At 39.0% G+C, this 21,313-nt stretch overlaps 2 protein-coding genes across 2 annotated transcripts; one reads left to right on the top strand and one right to left on the bottom strand.

The window, feature by feature from the left end:
• Positions 1 to 1,399: 1,399 nt before the first annotated feature.
• On the bottom strand, positions 1,400 to 4,215 carry LOC148907461 (uncharacterized). Its single transcript, XM_089037017.1, has one exon. The coding sequence runs from the start codon at positions 4,077 to 4,079 to the stop codon at positions 2,550 to 2,552; it is 1,530 nt and encodes a 509-aa protein (XP_088893143.1). The 5' UTR covers positions 4,080 to 4,215; the 3' UTR covers positions 1,400 to 2,549.
• Positions 4,216 to 10,312: 6,097 nt separating this feature from the next.
• LOC148907460 (uncharacterized) lies at positions 10,313 to 20,892 on the top strand. Its single transcript, XM_089037021.1, has 2 exons — positions 10,313 to 10,581; positions 18,393 to 20,892. Exons 1-2 carry the CDS (start codon positions 10,476 to 10,478, stop codon positions 18,938 to 18,940), a joined length of 654 nt encoding a protein of 217 aa, XP_088893147.1. The 5' UTR covers positions 10,313 to 10,475; the 3' UTR covers positions 18,941 to 20,892.
• Positions 20,893 to 21,313: the final 421 nt, after the last annotated feature.

Below are 21,313 nucleotides of genomic sequence, written 5' to 3'. Positions count from 1 at the left end.
AGGTTAACCCAAAATTCCCTTGGCTGGCATGTTCACCTGATGGTCTAGTAGGCCCAAATGGACTCATTGAGATCAAATCCTTGAAAATTTTAGTGATCATACCATCAAAGCTGTTTCAGAGGATTATAGTGTGGTTCCTAAGGAGGTACTAGGCAGACAGTGTTTTAACATCAAGGATAAGCAGTGCTATTTGAAGCACACACACAACTACTTCTACCAAGTACAGATGCAACTACTTGTCACTGAGAGAGAATTTTGTGACTTTGTTTTGTATGCAAAGGATGGTCCTGTTTCAATTGAGAGGATAACAAGAGATGATCAACTGATTTCAGATATATTGGTGAACCTCACAGCCTTATGGAAAAAAGTTATTGCTCCAGAGATCTTTGAAATGAGAGTTCCCAGAGATTTGAATCCCTTCATTTTACCAGTTTTAAATCCAGTTAATATTAATCCATCCTCTGGTAGTACTAATACCCACCCGTCACAGCCTACAGTGTCACCTGGTAGTACTAATACCCACCCGTCACAGCCTACATTGTCACCCGGTAGTACTAATACCCACCCGTCACAGCCTACAGTGTCACCTGGTAGTACTGATACCCACCCATCACAGCCTACAGTGTCACCTGGTAGTACTAATACCCACCCGTCACAGCCTACAGTGTCACATGGTAGTACTGATACCCACCCGTCACAGCCTACAGTGTCACATGGTAGTACTGATACCCACCCATTCCTGTCCCAGTCATCTTGTCATATTGATAACAGTTATTCCCAAGACGAAATTGACATTGCAAGCTTCCTAGCACAGTCAAAGATCCCTGATGATTTGATAGCCATACCTTGGGGAGGTATGACTAATAGAGGTTTAAGTCTTACCAACACATGCCCTCTTGACAACTGGCTCATGATTTTACAAAGTTTGGTAAAATCAAAGAAGATAAACCTTGACATTCTTAAAAGAGGAGATGCAATTAAAAGGGCACTTCATTTGGTGGAACTCCACCAATTTGGAGATGCTAAATTGACATTACCTACACCACCTCTGGTAACACCTGGTGACCTATATGGCAATGAGGCAGATTACTATATGCCACTATTTAGTTCTGTTCTTACAAGTGAAGTCACAACATCATGTAACCTAGCTTCATGTCCTTCACCATGCAACACACACAAGACATGTAGCAATACACTTGGGTGTCCTTCAGGCCAAGACTATTTGTTTGAGAAATCACTATCTGAATGGCTAAATCCTGGTCCCACTCTATGTCAAAGAAAGTTCTACAGTCAGCCATCAATTGGAATTCCATGCACACAAAATATTTCAATTGATTGTAATGGAACACAGTATCTATCATGGCACTGCTCTGGTATGAGAACAAGTACAGCACGTCACTTTTGCAGTTTTGGAGATATTTTTATCTTTTCTTTGGACTTAGCCAGTAGAGCAGGCTATTTACGGATGGACAATTTACCTATGGTTATAAAACTGAACACAAAGGAACTATATTTACACAGTGTTACATTATGGAATGGCCATCATTATATCTGTGTTTTCAACCACTTTCATGCATGGCTTGTGTATGACGGTCTTAAAGAGTACAGAAAGCCAAACTCTGGCCTTTCTATTTATAAGGCACAGCCACTTGGATATTCAATAAGCCATGTAATTTATATTGTTTAGATAATCACCAGGTTGCATTTCAGTGCATAATATCATTTCATTTTTATCATTTTTTTATAGCATCGTTTTACCTTTTGAACTTTCTTCTATGTTATAGAGTGTGTTTCATTAACTCATGAAATAAATTGTACTGATTACAGTGTAATAGCTACATAAACACAGCAGAAAACAAAGGAATGGAGTGACGTAGTGCGATAAACATGTTAAAGTGTATTTCATGAGTTTATGAAAGCCACTAATTTGTTAACACAGATATAAAACCATGTGACATTTCTTTAGTCAAATTGCTAATTCCGTATGTCAATATTACAAAAGCCTATTGTTCACTTAATCTACACCAGTGAATTTTAAAACCCAAACAGTGCTTTAACAAAGCTATATATGATGACTTGTAACATACTGTCTTTTATGCAAGCTCAGATGTATATGGCATATTAAGTACAATGACATGTACACAAGAACATTCAGTTGACCTTGAAGGGACTATCTGCACTTGCTTATGTCTGTCACAAGTCAATATTTCATTGACTTACATAAAGTCCAATGTTCAAGTGTTCTATTCATACAAATGCCTGACATGGGCAGGTCCATAGCTAGGATGGGTGAATGTGGTTGAAAATTTGCTCAACATGAACCAAATACAATCATTATACAGTATATGCCATAGAGTTGTTTTTATTTGGGAGACTTTGTTTAACAATACCCTAACAGAGACAGTTCTGTTGTAATTATTTTGATACAAACATTTTAAATTAGATAAATATTTAACTTCTTGTAGCCAAAGAGTGGGCCTTCAATGTCCTGACAGGGGTGCAGGTGCACCCTTTCATGGGCATCCCCTAGCTATGATCACATGCATGATTTACTTACATAAGACCTCTTGGAAATTAACAAGCACGCACGCAACTACCACTATTTGTGTAGCTAATGGTGCAATCGAAAGAGGGATTTTCCTTCCCACAAGCTTAAACTGTTTGAGTCTCTGATTGAATCTTTCAATGTGTATTCTCGCCTTTGCTATAACTCGTGTGTCAAGTTCTTCTTGTGCTGATAGGCTCTTTCTCCCCTTCAAAAATGAAGGAATTTTTACTTTGGCTTGGAGTGGGTACAAGTTATCTTGAACTGTAAAGCCTCTGTCAGCTAAAATAACATCCCCTGGTTGAATGTGCTTCATGATTCCACTTTCCTCAAAAATTTCAACGTCAGAAATGTCTCCCTCAAACAGATCTGATATAAAACATGCTCCTCCATTTGGTGTACATGCAATGAGACACTTAAAAGTGTTGGCGTGTTTGTACGAGGAAAAGGTATTTCCTTGTTGAGCAAAGTTCCTCGACGTTTCAACACGAAATTCTGTGCAGTCAATGCTGCATCGCACATTCTTAAGGGTCTTGAAAACCCTTGGTAGAAAGCGGCTCAATATCTGTCTCGATGGGAACATCACCGTCTCCATTTGTCGAAAAATCTTATACATCAGCTGAATAAACGTTGTAAATATTACTCTGATATAGCTATCTTTGATTTCCTTGTCGGGAGAACTGAGTAATACAGACAACGTCCTGATGGTGAATCCAGTTTTTAGCCTCAAGAGACAAATGTACAGCTTCTCTCGAGAAGACCACTTGGACATTCCTCGCTGGCACTTTACTTTTGATATCTTTCGATCTTTGTAACCCCAATATGAGATTGTTTCTAGAGGGCAAACATCATTAAGAAACTCATGAAGCATCTCAAATTGTGACGATGTGAGGCCAACAAAATGTTTCATTTGGTCTGGATGGTGCACAACGACTTCATAAGATATATTGCTTATAACTTTGGGGGCGCTAGATGAGCCAGACTGGAGCTCATTACGTAAAATCATGTTCTCGATTTTACTTGCCAGCTCGTGCTTTGTTACGTCCGTTTGTGTTGCCTTATTATTCTCTAAATAATTCCCTTCATCTTGTACAAGACAGTTCTCCTCCATAATTTCTTGATAGTCTTGACTTTCAATGGGAGTATCGTTGGTAGCACAGCACTTCTTTGTCTGCTGTTGTTCAGCCTGTTGTCGTTGTTTCGGGAGCTTTCTCTTTCGTGTTGCCTTCGCCACTCCGCTAGTCGAAAGATTCGCTTTCAACGGGTCTGGAAATTCTGTGGTCGGTCCCTTTTCTCCAGGCCAATGTTCTACACAAATATACGTGTCTTTTGTGATACATTTTACAGTGAAATCTTCGCGAGAGCAGGCATTAACCCATCGTTGGCATCTCTCAAGATCGTTCCATGGCTTCGGAAAAGGGAGAAATATCTTTTTGCCCAAATCTGCCATTTCTTTCAACGATCTGGGCAGTTTGTCAGGGTATCTCGAGTCATTTTTACACTGTCCCCAACAACAGTGTTTCGTAGTGACCATCTTGCAATGAAATCGCGATTTTTTTGGGTTGAAGCGTACTCATTCACAGTAATACACAGTGAACTATCGGTTTGTTTGTCCGAATCTCGCCGGGGGGTCTAATTATGCAAAGCTATTTTTAGTATGACTGCGCTCCGCTATTGAATATGCGTGTACATTCATAGGCATCAATGGACAATCAATAGCGCGTTTGTACATTCATATGCGCGGAATGTATTTTCTTGTGCGCGAAATTCAACTTCAACTGACACCAAATGACAAACAATTGCATTTATGGACAATCATTTACCCAAAAGTGAAAATTCATTAGTGCTATTAGCATAATCATTGACAATCTATAACGCGCTTGGACAATCATGAGGGTCAACGTTATATTCTATAGCGTGGTTCGACAAACATTTGCATGATTCGAATGAACAATAAAAGAAATAAAACAATCATTAGCGATTTTTTAAAAAACTATTTTAGCCTTCAATTTCTTCGCCATTTACACATCGTGGCAAATACGTTTGCATACATCTGAACCACTGATCACATTTAGCGATAGTGATAGTTGCCACATTTCTCTGGAACCCTTCCATTAGCAACTGCTTTCTGTAGAGGCCTAGAGCAATCCCTTGTCGTCTTGCCTCAGCCCAATAGTTCGTATGTTGTTGGATCTCTGGACGGCTGATGTCGGCTTTAATTGCTGCTTTAAGTGAGCTAATTGCTATTCTCCTACGCAGCCGCTATTATGGAGGCAGTTTCCTGAGTTCTTTATATGTATTAAAGTGATTAAATTAAAAACGCTAATGATTGTTTTATTTCTCTTATTGTTTATTCGAATCATGCAAATGTTTGTCGAACCACGCTATAGAATATAACGTTGACCCTCATGATTGTCCAAGCGCGTTATAGTTTGTCAATGATTATGCTAATAGCACTAATGAATTTTCACTTTTGGGTAAATGATTGTCCATAAATGCAATTGTTTGTCATTTGGTGTTATTGAAGTTGAATTTCGCGCACAAGAAAATACATTCCGCGCATATGAATGTACAAACGCGCTATTGATTGTCCATTGATGCCTATGAATGTACACGCATATTCAATTGTCGTTATTGAAAGTTGATCCGCGCTAATGATGTTACTTGTGGTGTTGATGAAAGTACATTACACGTTATTGATACAACTATTGGCACAAATGAATATACATTTTCTCTTAATGAACAGCAAAAGGTGTAGTATTTTTGGATTCTTGATTTCATTATTCGATTCGGTTTGAAAACGCTCTAGGGCAAAATTGTCTTGGGCTCCTTCTTCTTCTTCTTCTTTTTTGCCTCTGACCTACATCAAGTGGAGGTAGTAAAATAATAAACTGTAAAAGTAGTACGTGGTTGCAACAGACTAATATAAACACTAGCCGGTCTTTGTTATCAGTTGCGGCCTCTTTGCAATTGACGTTTCCGGGTCTTGCATTATGTTCTCCAGTTTTGCTCTTCTAAAATCGTGAAAAAATGAGTTATAACTTAACTTATACAACATAAATTTATTATCGATTATTAATTTTTATATCAGAAGATGAAAACGTCTTTGCAGAAAACAACAGAAACAGTATATAACAACTGAGATACGCCGATCGGACCCTAACAGCTCAACAACGAAGAAGAAGGCACACCTTTGCCATGGTTTATATATCTATTCCCAATACGTTTTTTATAGATTATGAAAATATACATTCCGAGGTTTGCTTTTTCGTTTTTCGTCCTCTCCAGTAAAATACTCTCTCCTCATATTTGATACAATAACATAACAAGGCCATTTGGTGATTGTGAATTTTCACAGCCGCAGCATATGGATACACTTGCATCACAAGTTTTCTACAAGCAAACCTCGAAAGAGCCAGAGGATGGATTGGGTTTATATCGCTCTTTTCGTGTTTGACCTGCAGGTACAGGCCCAAGGCAATTTTGCCGTCGAGCGTTTTCAAACCCAACAAGAAATAGTGTCTTGTTAACTTGTCATTCGATTATAAGTTGACAGTTGACATATTGATGATGTACATTAAGAAGAAGAAAAACAGAAATACACCGTTAACATCTACATGAATAATGATTTTGCCTGAAATCGATACGAAATGTCTTCCTTATTTGTACTATTTATTCTATATGTATGTTCATTCCGCTATTCCGCTATTTCGCTTTTTCACGGTTTAAGAACACCCGACAAACCGAAAAGGTTTGCCCGGGGTTTTCAAATCCACTTCTGTTTTTTTTTTGACAGGTTCTGTTTTATATCAAGGAGAGACGATTTTCTAGCTTGACCCCGGTTATGTCATGCATTTTCTCTTGTAAAATACGTCCAATAGCGTACATTCAACTCAAAAAGTACGGTGGTTTTTTTCAATATAATTCAATCTAAACTATATGATACAGTTCGTGAATAGTTGAATTAACTGAATCCACTTCTGTTTTTTACCTAGATAGTCATTATTTTGAGAAAAGATCCAAAAACCGTGTTTTTGAGACATAATTTGTATGGGCTCACATGAGGGGGCGTGAGCTTGAAATCGTAGCTGACCAAATGTTAACAGATTTTTTCTGATGGAAGCCTATGACTGTGATAATTTCCTTGTTAGCGTTTTGAGAATACACTACTAGTAGTTTGGGACGGAAAAAATATTGTATTGCTAAGAAGATGCGCAACCTTTTGGACTCGAAGATTGAATCCTGCAAGTTTTCGACATTTCCTTCGATGCATTACGATGGTACTCAATAGTTTGACATGTTCCTGGAAATCCTCAATCAGTAGATGGTTCCGGCGAAAGCCGTTTTAGCCAATCACAACCAGTTGCCGTATAATCAAAGAGACCCCAATGATTACATTTATCACGGGTCTTGGTAAAGTGCGAGTCCGATAGTTGCTAGTTGCGAGTTGCGAGTTGCGAGTTGTTGAAAAATTATACTTTAACGATAACTTCACACTTGTAAAATTATTAAAATCATGGTTATCAAAACCCAAGCAACAAATGTTTCATTTATTATCACTCAGTACATTGAGGCGTTCCGTTTCTTGTTACATATGCAAACAGCACTCTCACAGCAAAAAAACAAAAAACAAAAAAAAAAAAAAACAACAACAACAACAACAAAAAAAAAAAACAGCAATAAATCAGCAGCTTTGTTAAAAAATGTAGGGGTTCGTGACGGTACGTTCTAACATTTCACCGCCGACGTACTTTCACAATGTTTAATGATGATAAGAAGATATCTTGTACATAATTATCGTAAAGTCTTGAAAGAAGATGATGGTGCCAGTACGAGAAAATGCGACGTTGGCTCTGAGTTTGTCGACTTGGCAAATCTTCATTGACTTCCACTACTGATCGGCAGAGAAACCAGAGAAACTTTTTTAAGACAATAAAGCTTTTATATATTTTTTCCAATTTCGTGCAAATGTACATTCTTAGACTAGTTTTTATCTGACGTCTTATCTTGAGTTCCTTAAAATGGGACGGCTCTATCAGTCTGTGTCGGGTCGTCGTGTTTACTTAGCTTCAAACAACAATAGTCTTCTTCCTCTTCTGTGCACGAATCGAAGGTTTCAGGTTGTAATAACGATGGGTTCACACTGGCTCCAAAATTGACACTTCAACCAAAAAAAAATATATATATATATATATCGCGCAACCTCTTCTGCTGGAAGAGAAATATCTTTATTAGCACTTATTAGATTTTTCGAATCTGAACTTATTTTTTGTCTTTGTTTTTTCGCTTATTGGGCAGCTTTGTATTTTTATTTGTTTAGTGCACCGCTCTTGCTGTTCACAAATTTAAACTAACCTTATTTTCCCATTTACTTGCTTATTTTACTTGTTTATTTTGTTTATTTACTCGCAACTCGCAACTCGCAACTTTTTGACTCGCATTCTTCCCACACCCATTTGTCACACAGATTCTACTGCCTGTAATCTAACCACATTTGTAAATCTCAACTAACCCCGCCGAGAGGGAGAGAGTCTCGAGGGTTGTTCTTTGAGATTTTTTGTTACGCAAAGACCCTATGTTTGGTATCTCTTGTCATTTGTTATTTAAAATACCGAAATGATTCTCAAACCGTTTCGTCTTTTTTTCCCCTGTTATGTTCAGCGACTCCATAGATATGGTGGGCTCAAATAAGTACGTTTTTAGAAATGAAACATTGAACAGCTTGTATTTCTTGATTACATCAATTTTCGCCTTGCACTGTAAACTGCTCCTTTTATCATTATTTAACACGAATAGCTACAATTTGCTTGTCTTTGTATAAAGCCTACATGGTGTTCAATAACACAAGGATCAATAAAATTGAGACGTTTAATAAGACTTCAGAATATTTTCATTCAGTTTTCGCGCAGGATGTGGATAACCTCTAGTGCTCAGGGTCAACAACACAAAGATTATGTGAAATGACTGGTGTATGGAGGTGGTGGGTACCGGCATATACCCCCCCTTACAACACACAAAATTATGTGAAATGACTGGTGAATGGAGGTGGTGGGTACCGGCATATACCCCCCCACCCCCATCCATGAAAAGGTAGGTGGTGGCGGGCAATACCCCACCCCCCTAAATCGGGTCCCTACTGCGGACAATTGTTTTGACCTCTTCCCTTATAAACAAAAAATCCCCCCCCGGGAGGGGGGGGGGGGGGGACATTTAAAACAACAACGTTTCCAATCATTACATTCTTGTATGACGTTTGATATTTTTCAAAACGAACAAATCTGACCTTAAAAGGCACGAAGTCAGCCGGGAGTTAGCCGGAGATCCTAAAAGGTACGCGAGGTCTCATTTTCGATCCTAAAAGGTCCGTCGAGCCCCACTACCCACTTTTCAATTTTCAATTTTGAAAACGTTCGGCAATACATCTCTCGTACCTATAAATTCAGAATTGAACTCAAATTCGTGCGATTTCCTATACAAAGTCCTTGCTTGACTTATTACAATAGGACTTCCTCGAAATGAATCATGTTCAAATCAGTAGCTTCTTGGGAGTTTTGAGAGTATTTTGGTATCATCATTCAAGGTCGAGACCATTCTTAGTTCCGTCGTACAGAATTAGCAGAATTAAATTATTCAAGATTATCTCCAGCGACTGCAGACATGGAGAACAGCGTGTCAAGTACAATGCTATATATATATGCTTTTACTATTGTCTAGTGTAGCACAATGCAGGTGGCTTGCACTTCTCCTGGCTTCGAACCCTGGCGGCGTAGATTGCAATCATATCATGAGATCATACTAACTAACGATACTTACTAACGATATCGAATCTGTGTGGTCAACGCAAATAAAACGATAAATTGACTTTGAAATTATATAAGTAGAACGGACTTTGAAAGAGAATAAAATAGTTAAAAATAAACATGGGTTTACTTCCTTATGGTCAATAGTGTTATGCAATCTTAACAATTAGCTTCCTTATCTAGCTGACAAATCCAAAGAAAAATATCCACTAAGCTTAAAAGAAATTGAAAAACCTGTTGAATGAATTCTATTAAGAAGAAAGATGTTTCAGGCCTTCAAATGCAATTAAAGCAAATAGTCTTCCTGCATTCCACAGGTGCGTTCATGATGTCATTCTTAAGTAGAAAAGCTTTACGATACTTGTTTTCTCTTGTTCTATTCCTTTACTAGTGTCAAAGACTAATTATCTTAAAATCCTTGACTAATCACTCTTTACATGATTTGCATTCTGGAAGGGTTGAATTTGGATAGGATTCGACTTCTCGTCTTTAATGGGGTGGCCACACTTTGGATTCAGAAACTATTGCTGGAACAGGTCATAAATGCCTAATTTGAGTAAAAATTATTCAACATAAAAAGGATATTCCGGAAACATTGTTTTAAACAGGGTCATCCTCTAAGCCCCACTAAAATCAAGGTTAAGTATTCGATACTTCCTTTCCACCCGACTAGGGATTGTAATTAGCAAATCTTTCATATACGCCGGCACGCGTTTAAGTGCAATGGTGTACAACACTGAGGCAAATGATATTTAGATGGGTGAGAGCTGTTTCGTGCGCCCAATGTTCTATGTAGGAGATCTTAGTGGATATTGAAATAACAAGTGAGCGGAAACGAATCAACGGGACACATGCCCTGAAATCAACCTATAGCCATCAGTAACGATACTAACCGCGCGACCTACTGGGCTCTTGCGTGCCACGGAGCTTGGAGACCACTCAGCGACAGAAACATTTATCGTACGTCAATCAAGTGATTAAGTAAGAAGTATTTGTGGCACGTTGATCACTTGTATCGCTCCTCATTCACCCGTTAGAAGTTGACGGGAGAACCCATCTAGCGACAAAGCTAAACGAGAAGGGACTCGTTACGTATACATTTGTACACGATTAGTTTGTTTTGTACAACAATGAACACACATTTATTGTTATGGCTCGTATTGGCAGCTTCGTCTACGTACACTTGTTTTACGTGGGCGGCAGCTCATCTCGACAGGGATCAAGATCAAAACACAGGTATGTAAGCATACAAAGTTAACCAATTTTAGCTGACTATTTTTAAAACTCTATCGAAAAATCTTCTTGAAGTACGGCCTCCATTTTTAACTTCAATAAAAACTTAAATGTCTCTCAAGCCCCGTGATGTCGGCATATATCAGCACTTCAAAAGGGAATTTAAACACTTTCCTGGATGTATTAAGTATTCAGTATTTGGTTACCGCGCCTTTGTCATAACATTGCTTTGCGTAATGTGGTGCTTACTTTTTTAACTAGAAAATTGTTCCGTCATTTTGAATTCTGGATGGTCTAGTTGTAATGTTTGCTTTTAAAAATACCTTTATTTGAGGTCTTTGATAGTTTTGGCTAATTATACACAGAGAATTTTCCTTATTTTAGATGGTTCGCAAAATATGCACCTTAGTATTCAATAAAGGCATTTCAGTCCACTATGAGTTATGCTGTTATGATTATAGCCCTGAAACTCAGAGTAATTCACTGCCTGGCTTTGGTCATTAGAATCTTCTGTTGTAACATTGAATCTAGGTTTGTTTTGTAATAAATGGAATGAAAAAGCTGAGTAATTTGATTGACCTGCTTGTTATGATGGCTCATCATATGTTGGTGGATTTGTTTGAATTAGTCAATACCATAGCTTGTGGTTCTTTGTCATTCGATGAATAGAATGGATTAACTTGAAAAGTGTCCCTACACCACCATAATGCTCTAATACTCGTACAAAAGACATGTTGATCCTGGTAGAACACCCTAAAACCGAATAGTTACAAGCAGTTTTTCATTCCAACATCACCGATTCATCGTCAATAGAAAATTTGAATTCCCTGTGCCAATAGTATATAGAGTTGTTAGTTGGGCGGCAAGGAGCTTGAATCATGTCGATTGATTGAAAGGATTCTTTTACCGCCCCCACAATGTAAATCAAATAATCTATCAGGGCAGTTTATTAAGTGTTTGTCGTCTGTGGACAGACGCCGGTGACCATGTTTAGTCATGATACAAGGTCCGCCAAGTCACTGTTTTCCGGTGTACTCTCCAGCCTAAGGCAATGAAAAGTGGGCGACCCTAGCAATTTCATGTTTTTCCAATTTTTTGTGGTTAGATTTTTGATGTAAAAAATTTGAAAGCACAAGAATGAAGTATGCTCTTCTCATTTTAGAAAGACGGTTTTCTTGTTAAAGCGATCTCTGATGATTAAATTTACTATGGAAATTAACCCTGACCCTTAAGACAGAATCAGCAGTAAATGACTGGAATACATGTTTGAGCACAGCCAACCTTAGATGTTGAATGAAAGTAGGGTTATTGACATTGATAATGCACCGACCATAACGAGGCTAGTCAGTCACATGTGATACATGCATATGGTTTGAGCTATTTTCTATAAGCGATTGATATTAATCTTTTTTTTTCTACTGATCAACAATCCATTCCAAGACGAGGCTTAGTTCCAACCTGTAATTTGCTTATTCACGTTGTGACGCATTTTGACTCGCCAAAAGAGGTGCCGGTATTTTGACCACAAATGGCGATCATCGTCTAACACTGAAACATTCACATGACATGCGTTTCTTAAACTGTGTCACTAGGTCTTCGTCTTTACATCGATCATTCAACGGGGATAAATCAACATTATCTCGACCACAGTTATCCCTCAGTTATCTCTTATTAGAGCCTTTCGCTGAACCAGCGCGCTCTGGTCGGAGAAAATCTTTAATTTCTCCGACTGTACATAAGCTACGACCCCGGGCTACGACCTGCTACCCTTGCATGGTTAGATAGTTTGCTGCTATCGTGCAGGATGGAAGAGGATGACGCCAGATTTGATGTAGACTACAGGCCTTTGTCAGCCATGTTCCTGGACAAAGGCCTTGCCCAAGGGGTGTGTGAAAAATAAATGATAGCCCTATTCGAGTTTGAAATTTCTTGCAGAAGATCAATCACTTATTGGATACGGCTAAGAAAATTCAGTTTTGCAGAGTGAAAAGGAAGTCGGGAAAGAAAATTTTGGAATCCTGTTTGTCATATATCTGATTGTTAATGTCATACTGATCACATGACTGTACTCTGATATATAATGATCTAGTTTGTAAACATTGATTCAGAACTTGTACTAGCGAGAGCACGAATAAATCAATCTATAAATCTATAACATGGTGTCAGAAGTGGGATTCTGAGAACTCCAAAGAGCAATGGCGGGACTACAATGGGCAGCCCCCAAACCACCATCATTCGAAGGGAACGTTAGCGAAGCCTGGAGGCGCTTCGAGGAGCATTGGAAGCTATTCGAGAAGACAGAGTCGAGGACAAAGTCTGAGGAAGAGAAATGCTCGTACTTTCTTTTATGCATTGGGAGCAGGGTCGAGAGATTTACAAAACGTTCAGTTTTGACAGGCCCGAGACAACCACTGATACAGATGGGGACACGGTCTGGACCAGAAAAACTACTGATTTGATTACTGCCTTCCAGAAGTACTGCAACCCTCGCAAGAACGTGACTTACGAACGCCACAAATTCAATACCCGAAATCAAGAAGAAGAGGAAAAGATAGATCAGTACGTTACTGTCCTTCGAACACTCGCTTCGACTTGTGAGTTTTCCACTCTGGAAGAAGGACTAATCCGCGATAGGATTGTGTGCGGTGTTCGCATGCAAAGCTTAAAGGAACGCCTACTCCGCGAGACTGACCTAACGCTACAGAAAGCCATGGACATTTGCCGAGCAACGGAGGCTTCGAAAGAGCAAATGAGATCTATCAGTGACGACAAGCCAACTAGTGTGGATGCCCTGAAACACAAGGGAACAAAACATCGAAAGCAATACTCAGACAACAAACCACGCCACACCAATCCAAACAACAGGCAACATGGGCAACAATATGGAGACTCAAAACGAATCAAGAATTGTGGAAACTGTGGCAGAGTGCACCCACCGAAAGCATGCTTTGCATACAACAAAAGCTGTAATTCCTGTCATAAATTAGGCCATTTCAAGGAATTCTGCCGATCGAAAACGGTACAAGACCTTGAATACTCGAGCGATGAATCAAGCTCCGATCACGGCGTGGATATGGTAATTGACTCCTGCGAAACCAACGGCAAAAGCGAGGAATATGGCAAATTGAAAATAAACGAGAAGTCTATAATGATCAAGCTAGACACTGGAGCTGAGATAAATATCCTTACTAAGGATGACTTTAATAATGCGGTCCCTAAGCATCAAAGAAAACAGAAGCTCAGAGCAAGTAACGCAAAGTTAACAGCATATGGCGGCCACAGAATACCTGTACTGGGCAAGTGCTATCTCCAGCGTCGTAACAAAAATAACAAACAAGTTCTAGAGTTTCAAGTTGTGGAACAAGGAAAATCACTCCTTGGATGCAAAACCTGTAAGAATATGAACTTTATCACATTCCATAACGTCGACAAGGTAGCTGAGAAAGGAGAAAATGAAGACAAAACGACGGCTGTCTTTAAAACGGGGAACGGGGAACGGGGAACGGGGAACGGGGAACGGGGAACGGGGAACGGGGAACGGGGAACGGGGAACGGGGAACGGGAACGGGGAACGGGGAACGGGGAACGGGGAACGGGGAACGGGGAACGGGGAACGGGGAACGGGGAACGGGGAACGGGGAACGGGGAACGCGAATTTGGTAAAATCTCTACACAGTACAATATATTCCTCGTTACAATATTCTAAAAAATCTTTTTATTTTTTTTATTATTTTTAATTATTTTTATATTAAAGTCCGGCAAACGTACTTATTTCCAGCCCAGCATATCTATGGAGTCGCTGAACGCAACAACAACAAAAAAAAGACGAAACGGTTTGAGTATCATTTCGGTATTTTGAATAATAATTAATAAAAGATACCAAACAAAAAAAAAACAAAAAAACAAAAAAAACAACAATAAAACAAAAACAAAAAACAAAACAAAAAAAAACAAAAAAAACAAAAAAAAAAAAAAAAAAAAAAAAAAACAAAAAAAAAACAAAACAAAAATATCTCTTTATTGCGTAAAAAAATATCTCAAAGAACAACCCTCGAGACTCTTTCTCTCCCTCGGCGGGGCTAGTTGAGATTTACAAATGTGAAGATATAAGTAGTGAGCGGCGTCGGTGTTTCTAATGAAACAGTAATGATGAAAAGGTAAATTATACACCGTGAAAAGATGAAAAAACTTACTTACTTTTTTCATCTTTTCACGGTGTATAATTTACCTTTTCATAATTACTATTTACAAATGTGATTCAGTAGTTATTTTCTTGACTAAAATGTGGCCTTCACTCTGGATTCATGTTGACACCGTAACAACTAATGACCTGAATTTATTCCGTGCCAAATGCATATGATTCTGTTAAAAATCAAGAAAGTTTTGACGTTTGACAAAATTTTGTCCTGCTTCGAATCAGGTCGACGGTGTCTTTAAAGTTTGGTAAAGCGAGACACCTTTTGGTAAGATAAAAAAAAATTGCGTTCGCACCACGAAACGGGCTGATGTTGACAGATATTTTTGCAAAGCAAACATAAATCTAGCCTAGTGCAAACGGGCCCTAAAACTCATCAAATACAATATTTCAACTGACTATTTCATTAATAAATTCTATTTACAATATTGAGAGAAATATATTTTACCGCGTAGAAATTTTACCAACTTCCCGTTCCCCGTTCCCCGTTCCCCGTTCCCTGTTTTAAAGACAGCCCAAAAGGCTTTGCGACGGGATCTAGCATTTCTGGTTTATCCGAAAAACAAATACTTCGGAAGTACTCAAGCTGTTTTGAAGGGCTTGGCTCCATTTCGGAGCCATATCACATTAAGATTGACGAATCCATGACACCTGTCATTCACCCACCAAGAAAACTACCAGCTGCTCTTCGAGACAGGGTGCAAACCAAGCTAAATGAAATGGAAGAACAAGGCGTAATCCTTAAAGTTGAGGAACCAACGCAATGGGTCAACTCGATGGTAGTCAACGAGAAAAAGAATGGCGATCTGAGAATATGCATAGATCCGCGTGATCTTAACAAAGCAATCAAGCGTGAGCATTATCAACTACCAACTCTACAAGAGATAATGGGCAGACTGGCAGGCGCCAAATACTTCAGTAAACTAGACGCAAAATCGGGGTTTTGGCAAATCCCGCTGGACACGGAAAGTTCCTACTTAACAACCTTCAACACGCCCTTCGGGAGATATAGATTTTCTGTCGTCCCTTTTGGCGTTATCTTTGCTCAAGAAGTCTTCCACCGAACCCTCAATGAAAAGTTCAACGACATAGAGGGATGCGAAACAGACATCGACAACATTCTGGTCTGGGGTCGTACCATAGAGGAGCACGACGCGCGCCTCGAAAGAGTTCTTAACCGGGTGAAGGAAATCAACCTCACACTGGGCATTGACAAGTGTGAACTTCGCCGCCAGGAGATAACCTATCTTGGCGTAACACTAACACAGGACGGGCTAAGACCAGACAACAACAAGATAAAGGCAATTACCGAGTATACTAAACCGGAAAGCAAACAAGACGTTCAACGTCTTCTAGGCATGGTCAATTTCGTGGCGAAGTTTGCACCCCATATTTCTGAGGTAACTACACCACTCAGGGAACTGCTCAAGAAGGATACAGAATTTCATTGGATAGAAATACATGATCAAGCGTTTTCGGATCTCAAGGCTCTGCTCACGCAACCGGAAACTCTACGCTACTATGACGTGTCTAAACCTGTCACTTTGCAAGTTGACGCCTCGCAGAATGGGCTCGGTGCAGCACTCATGCAGGACAATGGTCCTGTGGCTTATGCTTCAAAGGCATTAAACGAAACTCAGAAACGATATGCGCAAATTGAAAAGGAGCTGCTAGCAGTATTATTCGGCTGCAAACGCTTCCACCAATTTATTTACGGAAAATCTGTCCTTGTTGAATCTGATCACAAGCCATTAGAAGCAATATTCACGAAGCCGTTATCACAGGCGCCATCAAGGTTGCAAAAGATACTAATGCAACTCCAAGCTTACGATATAACCCTCGTATACAAGAAAGGGACTGAAATGTACCTGGCAGACGCGTTATCACGGGCATTTCCTACTACCGTAGTAAACGAAGAGTTAAACACAGATGAAACGACGCAAATATTGATCAATCAAATAAGGAATGGCTGGCCGGAGAATCGACATCTGGTACCATTGGAAATTCGAGAATATTACCCTTACAGACACGAATTAACTGAACAAGATGGACTTGTCTTTAAGGCACACAATGTGCTTATTCCCGCGAAACTGAGATCAGAAACACTGGCTAAGTTACACCGCGCACACCAGAGCCTAAACAAGACAAAGCGCCTGGCACGTGAATGCATATTTTGGCCTGGGATGAGCAAAGAAATTGAGGATATGATATCGCAATGTCCCACATGCTTGGAGCAAAGGAGGACTAACTGTAAGGAACCATTGCAACCACACGAGCTTCCCAAGTAGCCATGGCAAAGGGTCGCGACTGATCTATTTGAATGGAAGGGTAAACCTCACATAGTAATTGTTGATTACTACAGCCGTTTTCCTGAAATTGCTGAATTGCGTGACATTAAATCGCGAACAGTCATCAACAAATGCAAATCTATATTCAGTAAACACGGAATTCCCGAAGAAATCGTAACAGACAACGGTCCACAATACGCGTCCCAAGAGTTCACTAAATTCGCATCAGACTACGGGTTTACTCACACTACGACAAGCCCCCACTACCCGCAATCGGGCGGGATGCACGAAAGAGCAGTACAAACAGCAAAGGCTATTCTGAATAAAACGCTGCTAAGTGGTCAAGACCCGTATCTGGCTCTGCTTGACTACAGGAACACTCCCATTAATGGAGTTACGCCATCACAAGCACTAATGGGCAGAAAATTACGCTCCGATATCCCGACAAAACTTTCAACACTAACTCCTAAACTGATCGACCACCAGGAGTTCATCATGAAGAGGAAAGATGATCAGGTGACTCAGAAATTCTACTATGACAGGTCAGCAAAACCCTTAGAGAGCCTAAAGAAAGGGGACACCGTAAGATTCAAGCAAACTCCTGAATCACCTATCTGGAAACCCACTACAATTGTGGATTCTCACCATACCCCAAGGAGCTATATACTTCAAACAGCCGATGGTGCAGAATATCGAAGAAATAGAAAGCACATCATGAAAACCAAAGTTCTACCTACAACACTCTCTACAGAACCCGATTCAACACCGACGGAAAATCTTGAACAAGCTGAATTAGCTATAGAGAACAAACAGGATGACATGAGTCCTCCTACGAATACGGATGCATGCACAACGCGGCGATCTGGAAGGATTGTCAAACCAGTGAAACGTTACGGATTTGACAACTAGCGAATTGTATGTTTAATTTTAAACATTCCTTGAACAATTGAACATTTATCTATTATCATGGGTTTGTTTATTATGACTTGATTACTACGTGATTTAACCATATCAAAACCGTATACTCAAATTTCATATTCTATCATCTCTTATTGATAACCTTTAGAAAAAGAGAGATGTCATATATCTGATTGTTAATGTCATACTGATCACATGACTGTACTCTGATATATAATGATCTAGTTTGTAAACATTGATTCAGAACTTGTACTAGCGAGAGCACGAATAAATCAATCTATAAATCTATAACACTGTTGTTCTATCATACATTCTCTTATAAGAGCCTTTCCCTAAACAACGCCCTCTGGTCGGAGATAATTTCTCTACAGACGTAGTACTTGAACTAATATGCAGTGGATATTCTATTTTAGGTGTGCGAGAAAAACGAGACGTAGGGATAGCAAGCTCTCCTTCATCCCATCCTACTGTAAGACCTCCGCGGTACACATTTAGAAGATTGTCGACCCGACCACCAGGTCAGACGTGGATTCCATTCACTGGAACCGCATTCAATCATAACTTGACTGAAAAGGAAATCACTGACCTACAAAACGAGACAAACTGGAAATTCAGCAGGTTTCCTACAGCAAACAGGTTTTACAGCACTTTACCGTATAAACGAGTAACAGGCAGCTCGCTTTCACAGCTAAATGTTACGGACAAACTAGCTTCAAATCACCATCAAAATGTATCCAGCGTCCTATTAAGCACAAACGACAAGTACTGGGCCCACGTGACTCCATCAGGACCCACCGCATCGTCAAAGAGCGACCCACAAAACAGCAAACTGTCTTTGAAGGAACGGTATACTATTATTATGGCGGTTGTGTCAGCAGTACTGTTTCTTACTTTATTAGGGTTTGTAGCTCATTTTAATCGAGTAAGAAAACGTAGAAAAGTCAGTATAACATTAGCATAAACATGCTCCTATTGTCCTTTCCGAAGAAGGTTTGGTAACTCTTGTGCGAAGATTATGGGGCCGATCCCATTCAACACGAGAGTTACCATTCTTCTCTCGAACGTACTTTGGAAAGGTAAAGTTATTAACAGCGAACAGTAGAAGCAAGATATACATCTAGTTCAAAAAACGTTGTTTGTCGGAGATCTGAAATCTGAAACCTGACACATACAATTGAATTGATGGATTATAGGTGATCGTACGATGACGTCATTTGTTTTGATCAAGAACATGAAATTCTTGGAAAATCAAGCAATAAACAAACAAATGTCAAAAGTGGCAAGATCCTATCGCTTTGGAAGATATCTGAGAATTTGAGAACAAATCTCTTGATGGTTTTCAAGTTAACATTGCTCAATTTGACAGTAAATGTATGTTGGTTGGCAAGATGTTGCTAACCAACCTGCATTTACTGCAAAATTTAGCAACTTTAATTTATTATATCACCTGAACTAATGAAGCAACTACTCTTAAATTGACAAACAGTTATGACTTCTTTATATTTCTTAATTCCAATCGTTTATGGCTCAAAAGTTGATTTTTGGAAATGTAAACAGTACGACATATGAAAGAAGACAAGATTGGAACAACGTCTGACTCAGAAAAATCTGAGCTCCAGACGGGAACAGTACGCCCACCTATAGTTGCGAATTCAATGAGTATTTAGCAACAAGTTAATATCTGAATATGGCACCACCTTTGAGCAATGACCTAGATTTCAGACGGATACTCTTCGACCGAAAATGTTTTTTAAAATGAATGTATATCGGTAGTTAGTGCATCAAACCTACTGCATACTACTATTTTAAAGCTTATTTTAACGCAATGTGATATCCACAAACAAACCAGTTTTTATATGATAGAGTGAGTGCAATACCATATATTCTTGAAAAAGTTAACTAACAAAACTGTACAAGTTAGTGCAAAAACCTGTAGCTACGGTTAACTCAACTTTCTAATTTGTGCAAATTTGTGCAATTTCTTGCAAAGATTTTCACGGATAAAGTGATATGCACTAATCATTTAATAACTTATATGACAATGGTAATATTTTTTTTTTTACTGCAATTTATTTTAGTTTATTCTGATATCTGACAAAGAAGACTAGTGCAACGGGACAAAATGTTTTAATGTATTTGTCATTTACATTAGATTTGTTGATGGAGTAAATGCAACAAACGTTTCGGATACATACTGAATGACTGAAGTTTTTTGTCCCGTTGTACTTTGACTTTACTTAGCAAGACTCATCCACTAGGTATATGACTTGATCTGACAACGATAGGCTAAAATGTCTTTCACAAATCTACAGTGATTTACAAGTTTATTAGTAGGCTATAATACTAGATAATACTTATAATACTATAAACCTAGATACCATGATACCATGACAATGGGGTCCACTGACACCTTAAACTGTCTTTGACAAACCTGCAGCGCTTTACATGTTCATCAGTATAGGCTACAATACTAGACACCTTGACAATGGGTACTGACACCTTAAACTGTCTTTGACATACCTGCAGTGCTTTACATGCTCATCAGTAGGCTATAATACTAGATACCATGACAATGGGGTCCACTGACACCTTAAACTGTCTTTGACATACCTACAGTGCTTTACATGCTCATCAGTAGGCTATAATACTAGATACCATGACAATGGGGTCTACTGACGCCTTAACCTGTCTTTGACATAACTACAGGGCTTTACATGTAAATACCCATGACAACGAGTACTACCAACACCTAATATGTTTTGGGGTCTATAGCTAACTATAGCGGAACCCCTCTGGCGTACATCATATATTTAACCAATAAATATATACCATATATATATATATATATGTTATCCATTTTGAAACGTATATTTGTAGCTGTACTGTTGTTGAATTAAACATGTATTAACTATTGACTCCTTTGACTCCTTTCTACTAATGAACAGGCTTTTTCTGTCATAATATTTGGAATATCAAGTCTGATGAAACTGTTGGCTGCTGCTACAGGCTGGAGGTGTGCCGAGGTTCTGGTCCATTTTGTCGACGTTATGTCGTCGGGTTGGAACTGAGTTACTGCGCATTAATAATAATAATAATAATAATAATAATAATAATAATAATAATAATAATAATAATAATAATAATAATTAACTTTGTTTATAGAGGATAACACTTGACAGTAATTCAACTGATAAACTCGTGGTCCCCTGTTAACGTCTCTAGTCAATTAGGGACGGGACCGCCATTAGCGTGATCATCCGAGCCACGTGAAGGTCTAACCATTTGCAGATGTAATTACAAAGGCAGCACCTTCTCCTCAGTTATTTTAAGACCC

Source organism: Actinia tenebrosa, unplaced genomic scaffold (genome assembly GCF_029948245.1).
Source record: "Actinia tenebrosa isolate PJP-AT-01 unplaced genomic scaffold, QUT_ActTen_1.0 PGA_scaffold4__44_contigs__length_22323623, whole genome shotgun sequence".
In the NCBI taxonomy this organism is placed as follows: Eukaryota; Metazoa; Cnidaria; class Anthozoa; order Actiniaria; family Actiniidae; genus Actinia; species Actinia tenebrosa.
The sequence above is the reverse complement of the archived record's forward strand: the minus strand, read 5'-3'. Positions and strand labels throughout refer to the sequence as shown.